A 10005-nucleotide genomic window follows, 5' to 3' on the forward strand; every position below is an offset into this window, starting at 1 on the left:
CAGCGGGGGTGAGAGGAGGGGAATATGTAACCGCCTTGACATGGCCACTGCGCCAATGTTCAGTCAACACAATTTGCACATCAAACACTTGCCGTCTTCACAGCTCTGGAATTAGCTTTTATCGCTCGCCTCACGCCCCCTTCTGACCCCCCCCCCCCCCCCCCCCCCCCCCGAATCTCTTGCCCTGTCGCTCGCTACCTGTGTCATTCACCTTCCTCCTTTCTTCTTCTCTCCCTTATTTATCCCTCGGCTCTTGGACGACTCTCCTCATTTATGGCTCAGGTTTGCTTTGTTTTGAAACATGGACAGAAAACTGCAACAACTATTTTTTAGTGACGCCCATGTGATGTGCTCAGGAGAACAAACGTTTCCGTTTTTCCATTTGAGGAACACACACACTCTCTCTCTCTCTCTCTCTCTCTCTCTCTCTCTCTCTCTCTCTCTCTCTCTCTCTCTCTCTCTCTCTCTCTCTCTCTCTCTCTCTCTCTCTCTCTGGATAAAATAAAACCCATAACATTTATGAACGTGTGTCTTCATGCCACTCGACAAATATGGGAATGGCGACGACAACGACGACAAATGATGATACTTATGACACCAACGAAAACAAATGTGACAGATGAGGAGGAGGTAGAGGAGGTAATGATGATGGTGGTTGTGGTGATGCTGCTGCTGCTAATGACGATAATGAAGATAATGCTGCTGCTGCTGCTGATGGTGATGGTGATAGTGATGATATTATGTCTTGCAGATGCACGTGCTGGCGTACAACATTGACCTGTATCCAAACATTACAGTTGCACTAAAAGGCGTGAAGGGCATTGTCATTATAGCCGTCTTTTTGGAGGTACACGTGTGTGTGTGTGTGTTTGTGTGTGTGTGTGTGTGTGTGTGTGTGTGTGTGTGTGTGTGTGTGTGTGTGTGTGTGTGTGTGTGTGTGTGTGTGTGATTGTGTGTCAGTGTGTGTATGTGAGTGTGTGTGTGTGTGTTTGGGTGTGTGTGTTCATTATCTTGTACGCGCAAATGTTTCTCTTTCATACTACATAAACCGTTTTGAGGCCAGTTTGTTTTACTTTACGTGTCTCCCACCTAATGCACAGGAGATCTGTATTTGGTCAGGTCGCTGTTGGAACACACAAACAAACAATTACATCCGTTCCAACCAAAGCACCTTTCAGAAACAGGAATTCTTTACCTTGGCACAGCTGATAAATGATTGGATGAGCTTCAGAGTTTATTTTGTCAAAGTAATCTGCCTGGGCAAACGATGTATAATTCGCCTAAAACATCAATAAAATGACCCCAAGAAAGCCGACACAGAAATGACCAATGGGACGCCAAACTGTACACTGACAATTTTTCAGGTGGGAAAGGAAACAAACAAGCCGTTCTACGCTATTTCTAAGGAACTGAAGAGACTGCAAGACAGAGGTAACCATTTTGCAAACCAGGAGGTGTTTTTACATTTAGTCAAGTTTTGACTAAATGTTTTAACGTAGAGGGGGAATCCAGACGAGGGTCGTGGTGTATGTGCGTGTGTGTGTGTGTGTCTGTCTGTGTGTGTGTGTGTGTGTGTAGAGCGATTCAGACTAAACTACTGGACCGATCTTTATGAAATTTGACATGAGAGTTCCTGGGTATGATATCCTCAGACGTTTTTTTCATTGTTTTGATAAATGTCTTTGATGACGTCATATCCGGCTTTTCGTGAAAGTTGAGGCGGCACTGTCACGCCCTCATTTTTCAACCAAACTGGTTGAAATTTTGGTCGGGTAATGTTCGACAAAGCCCGGACTTCGGTATTGCATTTCAGCGTGGTGGCTTAAAAATTAATTAATGACTTTGGTCATTAAAAATCTGAAAATTGTAAAAAAAAAACTTTTTTATAAAACGATCCAAATTTACGTTTATCTTATTCTCCATCATTTGCTGATTCCAAAAACATATAAATATGTTATATTCGGATTAAAAACAAGCTCTGAAAATTAAATATATAAAAATTATTATCAAAATTAAATTGTCGAAATCAATTTAAAAACACTTTCATCTTATTCCTTGTCGGTTCCTGATTCCAAAAACATATAGATATGATATGTTTGGATTAAAAACACGCTCAGAAAGTTAAAACGAAGAGAGGAACAGAAAAGCGTGCTATCCTTCCCAGCGCAACTACTACCCCGCTCTTCTTGTCAATTTCACTGCCTATGCCGTGAGCGGTGGACTACGAGTATACGGTCTTGCTGCGTTGCATTGCGTTCAGTTTAATTCTGTGAGTTCGACAGCTACTTGACTAAATGTTGTATTTTCGCCTTACGCGACTTGTTTGTTGTTGTTATTACTGCTGCTGCTGCTGTTTTCGAGCATGCTAGTGTTAAGTGCAGAGTTTAGCTTGTCTTATCAACTGCATGGAAGTAAGGAACCGAGGTCTCCAAGGCCTTCTACAAGGCAGTAGGTGTGTCGGAGAGTAGTCGTCGCACTGGTAGCCCGCTACTATGTCTGTGTGTGTATGTGTGGGGGAGGGGTGTGTGGGTGTGGGGTGTGTGTGTGTGTGTACGTGTTAGTGTGTGTGTGTGTGTGTACGTGTTAGTGTGTGTGTGTGTGTAACGTTTCACAGATAAGTTAATCAAATCCTCTGCTATGTGTGTGATGTGCCACCAGTGTCTGTGTGTGCAGGGAACAGGGCAATGGTGCACCACATCGATATTGAGCAGTTGCTGCCCAAGACGGATCATTACATCACCTATGACGGCTCCTTGACGCAGCCAGGCTGCTATGAGACGGTGACGTGGATCATCTACAATAAACCCGCTCTCATTTCCCGGGACCAGGTAGGGGCAGCCTGTCTCCAGCTCCATGAGAAACGTGCGAGTGGTGGTAGCTATGAAGGAGTCTGAGCTGCGCGTGTTTTACAATGTGTGTGTGTGTGTGTGTGTGTGTGTGTGTGTGTGCGTGTGTGTGTGTGTATGTGTGTCTTTGTGTGTTCACTTGCTGCATGGTGTGTCAGCTCACCACCCTGTGTGTGTGTGTGTGTGTGTGTGTGTGTGTGTGTTCGTGTGTGTGTGTACACATGCTGCATGGTGTGTCAGCTCACCACCCTGTGTGTGTGTGTGTGTGTGTGTGTGTGTGTGTACATTTGCTGCACGGTGTGTCAGCTCACCACCCTGTGTGTGCGTGCGTGCGTGTGTGTGTGTGCGTGTGTGTGTGCGTGTACACTTGCTGCATGGTGTGTCAGCTCACCATCCTCTGTGTGTGTGTGTGTGTGTACACTTGCTGCATGGTGTGTCAGCTCACTGTCCTGTGTGTGTGTGTGTGTGTGTGTACACTTGCTGCATGGTGTGTCAGCTCACCATCCTCTGTGTGTGTGCGTGTGTGTACACTTGCTGCATGGTGTGTCAGCTCACCATCTTGTATGTGTGTGTGTGTGTGTGTGTGTGTGTGTGTGTGTGTGTGTGTGTGTGTGTCAGTGTGTGTGTGTACACTTGCTGCATGGTGTGTCAGCTCACCATCTTGTGTGTGTGTGTGTGTGTGTGTGTGTGTGTACACTTGCTGCATGGTGTGTCTGCTCACGGGGTGGTGGTCGTGCAGATGACCGCACTGCGCGTGCTGTACTCTGCGCGGGTCAACAAGGTGGACAAGGGTGGGGAAAGCAGCGCGGAGGTGGCGGTCAGTCCCCGTGTGACCAGTGTGACCAATGTGGCGCTCAACGCCCGCCCCGTCATGCCGCTCAACCACCGCGTGGTCAGAACCAACATCAACACCAGGAAACGGGTAAACACGCACTCTCACTCACACTCACACATATACACATGCGCGTACAACCACGCCCTGGCAGAGACAAACACACACACACACACACAAACACACACACACAAACACACATGCACGTACAACCACGCATTGGCAGAGACACACACACACACACACACAAACACAACACACACACACTCACACTACACACACACACATACACACGCACACAAACACACACACACACAGACCCACACATACACGCCGGCACAGGCACAGACAAACACACACACACACACACACATTCAACCACGCACTGACACAGACAAAAACACACACATACACACACATGCCCACACACACACACATTCACACGTATATACACACACACATGTACAACACACGCACGCACGCACACAAACACACACACACACACACACACACACACACACACACACACACTTCACTCAAGAGTCATTCATCAGACGGTTCGGTTAGTGTCTTGGAAATGGAACAAAAATGGAACAAGCCTCTGTACGGCCGAATCCTTTTGGACTGTTCCTAAAGGTATCCCCACTTTGATCTGCACCAACTTGCAGTTGTGATATCCCCATGTTCCTTCAGTTGTGGGGGTGTATCAGAGTGTATTGTCAAGCTGTGTCCCTTTCTATTTTTCAGTCCAGGCTGTGCACTATGGAGAGGGACATGTATTACCAAGGTACGGTCAATGTTTCAGGTCTTTCTATTCAATGTGTAATGTCATAAATGCGAAAAGAGCCCAACCAGTGTGATTGAAATACATACACCTGCTGTTGAGCAACCAATTGCAAACTGGTAGACATTTCAGATCTTCAGCGCAGCAGTCATTTACAAGAGTGCAAGATAGACGAAGGGGAAAGCCTTATTAAGGGATGTGCCAGATGATAGCCAAAACAAGACAGATGTAAACGAAAGCAGGGGTCAAAGAAACATCATGTTTTCCACTTCCGCTTCCTTGCAGACTTTTCCTAACTGGCATTGTTGACCCCTACTGCCATACCAACCCCCTCCTGTCTCATCTTGTTCTTGTTTGCTCAGTGTTGTCATGCTTGTTGCATCGGCCCTGATGATTTGCTTCTCGTACTGCTGCCGCTTCCTCCTCTGTCTTGGGACTCGATGCTTCTCAACAATCACAGGCACAACCATTTGATTGTCTGTTTAAACAACATGAATCTGCCGTTGGGTCTCCATCTAAATGATACTTTTGTCATGTTTTCAGTCAACGAGATCTACTTGAAAACGTGATGCGGCTGTCACTCGATGCTGGCTAAAGACTAACCGACCCATCAGAGCTTCCATGCGTGACCGGAAGTCTCGCGTCATCCAATCAAGTGCCAAAGACCTCGCCACGTGACCAAACTGCTGTCGCCATGATGACCCATGGGCTCATGGATCTTTTTCATTCACTTACAAATGAAAGTTGTTGGAGGTGCTGTTTTATAAGTCATACAACACAATAATCGTTTCTTTGTATATTTTGTGATTTGAATGTTGTTCAATGTTTTTGTCTGTGCAATATGAAAACTGGATTTTTAGCGGTGCTAGAAATCGGAGAGTTTTCAAAAGTACTTTACCCGCGAACAAACCGTTGTTTCAATTCGCTTTAGACGTTAGTACTATAACTAGTCTTTTGGGGTGGAGTGAAATTGCACAATAGGAAACATGTTCGTTATTAGAACTAATTATCTACAGTAATTACAGAAACCGTTCCAGCGATAAGCTTGAAGTTAAAGCGTGTTTAACATTTTTCTCAAAAAGTTAGAGCTTGATTTGAGATAGAATACAAGGGATTTCAGTATCTTTGGTAGCACATTAGTAATGTCTGTTGATGACATTTACGGGGTCGCGTGTCACATGACTGCAGAGCTTTGTTCCTGCTGTTCAAGTGAGCAGACGACAGCCGCCACCTGGTCCCAAGCTAGCCCCGCGCAGTGTTCTGTCGCCAAATAAAAATAATCCACTGGCAACCTTAACAATTCTGCTTTCCCTACGAATATTTGGAGGTTTTTATTTTTAGGGGGGGGGGGGGGGGGTTGGTTGGTTGGCTTTGTTTATGTCTTTCAACAAACGCTCTTATGGCAGAGGAACTTGCCCTTCTCCATTTCTCTTTTGCCGAATATTTTACAGTTGTAAAATGATCAAAGACTTTCGTTTAGGTTTAAAAAAATACCATTTACATCGCATAACTGCGCAGTACTCAGTTGGTGAGTTGGAGCAAATCAATCAGAGACCTTAGCTGGCTCTTGGGTTTTCTTGAGTGTGCTTCGCATAATCTGGTCTATTTACAGTTTGGATTATTTTACTCAAAAGTCAAATACAGAAACGTGGAAAGTTGACCCTAAGATCTGTAGCTGTGTGAGGATTGTCGAGAGGGCCGGGTCTTGAGGGATTGCCTTGTCACGTCTCCAGCAGCGACACAAACACGTGTGGCACATTAAACCATGACAGCAATCAAACATGCTTTGCACACTACATCTGGTCGTTAACATGAGAAGCTTAGAAGTAACGTCGTTACAATCCGAAGTTCTACACTAGTATACAGTCCTTCAGACAGCAACAGCTAGCTTGCAAATAACCTGAGTCGTATAATACACAGGTCTAACGTGTTTGCGTTTGGCAACACAAAACGTGACCAAACGAACAAGTAACACTCATCAAACGAAGAATGAAAAGACAAAACGTATTGTTCGTTTGATTATGAATCAATAGTGACCGGCAGACGCTGAAAAAGAGTACCTTCGTAGTTTACATTTTGTCCGTCATTTTGATTTTATTTTCTGGAGCCACAAGTTTTGTCTGTCTGATTTAGAATCATTACACTTTGAATGGACGCATTTCTTACCATTGCGGCTAAAGTGCAAAGGCTAAAGCGCAAAGTTTACAATGAACGTAAACATTCAAAGCAATCTCACTTTGTGTGTGTGTGTGTGTGTGTGTGTGTGTGTGTGTGTGTGTGTGTGTGTGTGTGTGTGAAACCGTTACATGTGTGTGTGTGAAACCGTTACATGTGTGTGTGAAACCGTTACATGTGTGTGTGTGTGTGTGTGTGTGTGTGTGTGTGTGTGTGTGTGTGTGTGTGTGTGTGTGTTAGGCTTTGCACAAAACGAATTTATACGAATCTGCTTTTGCATAGAGTTAACAATGCATAATGTTGTAAAGTGTAATGTTATTGTTGCTTGTTTGCGGACGCTGGGCACAATTAAAATCGATTTTCTCACAACAGGAGAGAAAACATTCATACAACCTAAGGACGGCTGGAAATGACTTAAGTCTAAAAATGAGATTGATTGATTGATTGATTGATTGATCGATCTTACCGTGGCAGGTTATCAACCCGACTCGTCTGTTTATATTGATGAGAAAAAGGGTCCCGCTATGGTTTGTATGGTTTGGTCTTCAACAGCGAATGTTTTGGGTTCAAAACAGAACAACCGTGAACGTTATAATGTTTGGATACTTGCTCAGAAATTGCCAAGTGGCGGCCTGATTAGACTGGATCTTTTCAGTCATCATTATCGCCGCGATCTGTTTAGTGTGAACAGGCACCGTCGTATGTGGCTGTTTGTTTCTTTACATTAGGTTGCAGATCAATATTCGCAGATCACATGATGTTTCATGGGTATGACGTCGACATGTCGATGTTGGTCCTTTAAAAAAACAATGTTATCCTACATACGTGAGAGAGACCACTCATGAGATAACAACATCGTTCAATTCACACGTGTGTATATTGTGTAAATGAGGTCGTGTCAAATTAGTCTGACAGGGACCTGGTTTTGCATTCAGCAAGACACCTAAGTCACCGAGACAAACGTCAATCTGGGAATACTTTTGTGCTTGTTGTTTCCTCTCGAACAATTTTTTGAACTAACACGTCACACTAAACTTTTACAGTGCAGTGACGTCGTTTTGTTTTCACGTAAAAGATTGCACTAGGCTTTGGAAGAGATCGAGGTTTCAATTGATGTGTCTTCAATTTGGACGCGTCGACTCCGGGATGTTTGGAGCAAGGCAAGCAAATACAGTATGTAGGATAAACAGATATAAGCTTAATACTCATGGGCTTGCTGTGTCGTACCAGATGTACACGAGTTGCTTTTTCAAATATTGAAAAGCTCGCTTTCGCTCGCATTTCAATCTTTAAAAAAGCAACTCGTGTAAATCTGGTACGACACAGCAAGCCATATAGTATTCGCTATAAACTCAAATTCGCCAAAAAATTATTGCGACATATTTTGCACCCAAATTAAAGAATAAATTCCCGTGTCCTTTCATTCAAACTTTCTATGATAGGTAAGGCCGTGCACTTGACTATCTGGATCACCTTTGGGATGAAAGATTTACTTTACAAGGGTCACGCGACCGCCGCTCAAATAAAGGTACATGTACACTCAAAATCGACCGGACAAAAACGTATGGGATCAATAACAATAGAACGAATACATGTAAGAATCTAAAATTATACTCGAAGTACGTTTACTATGTAGGCAAAATATTCTGAAAGTTTCAAAGCAATCCGCATAGCGGTTGCTGAAATACAGCGCTTGTTGTCAGGACACCCCTCAAATTTGACGCAATAACTCCCGTTTTCGACCGCTCATGGGATCGACACCCGCATTAGTAGGAATAGCAGAACACACGAAATATTGGATTGGATTGGATTGGATTGGATTGGATAAGATTTACAGTCCAGTGAGGTTGCCCTCATGGAAATTCGGGCTGCTTTCTCCCCGGGGAAAGCGAGCTGCCATACATACGGCGCTACCCATATTTTTTTTATTTTTTCCTGCATGCGTGTATTCATGTTTCCTGAGACTTTATGCCGTGTGAGATGGAATTTTTTTAACTTTATTCCAAGTCCCACGGGTATTTGATGGACATTGTTATCTATGCCTATACAATTTTGCCAGGAAAGACCCTTTTGTCAATCGTGGGATCTTTAACGTGCACACCCCAATGTAGTGTACACGAAGGGACCTCGGTTTTTCGTCTCATCCGAAAGACTAGCACTTGAACCCACCACCTAGGTTAGGAAAGGGGGGAGAAAATTGCGGCCTGACCCAGGCCTGAACACGCAACCTCTCGCTTCCGAGCGCAAGTGCGTTACCACTCGGCCACCCAGTCCCTTGCAATATGCAAGATACCTAAACAAAACAACGTCTTCTGGGTAAATAATTGACTGCAACTTTTACATACGAGAAGAAATTCTAGTCAATTATTTACCCAAAAGACGTTTTGCCTCTTGTGATTCGTCGTCGATTTTTAATTGATCCCTTCCGTTTTAAGTTTGTCCGGTCGATTTTGAGGGCACCCTTTTTTGAGTGGCGGTCACGTGATCCATGTAAAAGAAATACTTAATCCAAAAGGTGATCCAGATAGTCAAGTGCACAGCCTTGACTGAACTGGCATAGAAAGTTTGAATCATCCTGAACTCAGGTAAAATGAGTTACTTCCCTTCGGGTCTCATTTATCCCTGACAGGATGCCTTTGTTTTCCTTGTCTGGAGAGGAAATCGATTTTTTTAATTTTTTTTATACATATTTAGAGCTTTTCGTTAGGGACCACCCTTGACAAAACCAGGCCGTCCTGACCTGGGCCTCTCCAGAACGCTGTTGGTGGCCTGGAACTTCTGATGCAGCCTGACCACGACAGAATGGGACACTCCAAGTCGTCTGCCCACTTCTCGCTTGCTTACGCCGTCTTGCAGCAAAGCGATGGCCCGGGCTTTGTCGAAGGTGGTCACCTTTCGTTTGGGAGGCATAGTGAGAAGATGGTGGCTAGCGGAAAATCGCGGGGCTATAAAGCCTAACTGGTGACAACAGTTCACTCTCAACACATCCCCGCTGCACGTGCATAACGAATTTTTCATCTTTCCCGCCCAGGCTTGCCCACGCGCCAGCGTAAAAATGGTCCACTTTTTGCAGTTTGGCAGTTTCTGTCTCGTGCCCTAGCCAGGCCTCCGTGGATCCCGAGCAAGTTTCCTGCTAACACAGCATTGCTCACCCACTGGTGTGTACGGCCTGACAGCCATTTGGTTTTTATAAACTTAGGAACAAGGAGTTTGGCACAGATGAAGTCAGCTGGTTTTTTCAAGGGCGGTCCCTAACTTTTGCCGTTCAGTATATAAGCAGATTCGCGATCGTCGATAATGATTTTTCATGGTGTTGTGTAATTTTTAAATAACAAAGGAATTGTTATGTAAGACAGTTTCAAGTGAGC

At 44.5% G+C, this 10005-nt stretch overlaps 1 protein-coding gene across 1 annotated transcript in view; it reads left to right on the top strand.

The window, feature by feature from the left end:
* The window catches only part of LOC138968504 (carbonic anhydrase-related protein 10-like), a 65512-nt gene extending 58760 nt beyond the window's left edge, over positions 1 to 6752 (top strand). Inside the window, exons 5-10 of the mRNA XM_070341073.1 lie at positions 752 to 847; positions 1365 to 1431; positions 2674 to 2828; positions 3586 to 3768; positions 4426 to 4465; positions 5006 to 6752. Of these exons, the coding sequence (XP_070197174.1) occupies positions 752 to 847; positions 1365 to 1431; positions 2674 to 2828; positions 3586 to 3768; positions 4426 to 4465; positions 5006 to 5031 (567 nt within the window). The 3' untranslated portion in view covers positions 5032 to 6752. The remainder of the gene's footprint in view (positions 1 to 751; positions 848 to 1364; positions 1432 to 2673; positions 2829 to 3585; positions 3769 to 4425; positions 4466 to 5005) is intronic.
* The last annotated feature ends 3253 nt before the right edge of the window (positions 6753 to 10005 follow it).

This window comes from Littorina saxatilis, linkage group LG6 (assembly GCF_037325665.1).
Source record: "Littorina saxatilis isolate snail1 linkage group LG6, US_GU_Lsax_2.0, whole genome shotgun sequence".
In the NCBI taxonomy this organism is placed as follows: Eukaryota; Metazoa; Mollusca; class Gastropoda; order Littorinimorpha; family Littorinidae; genus Littorina; species Littorina saxatilis.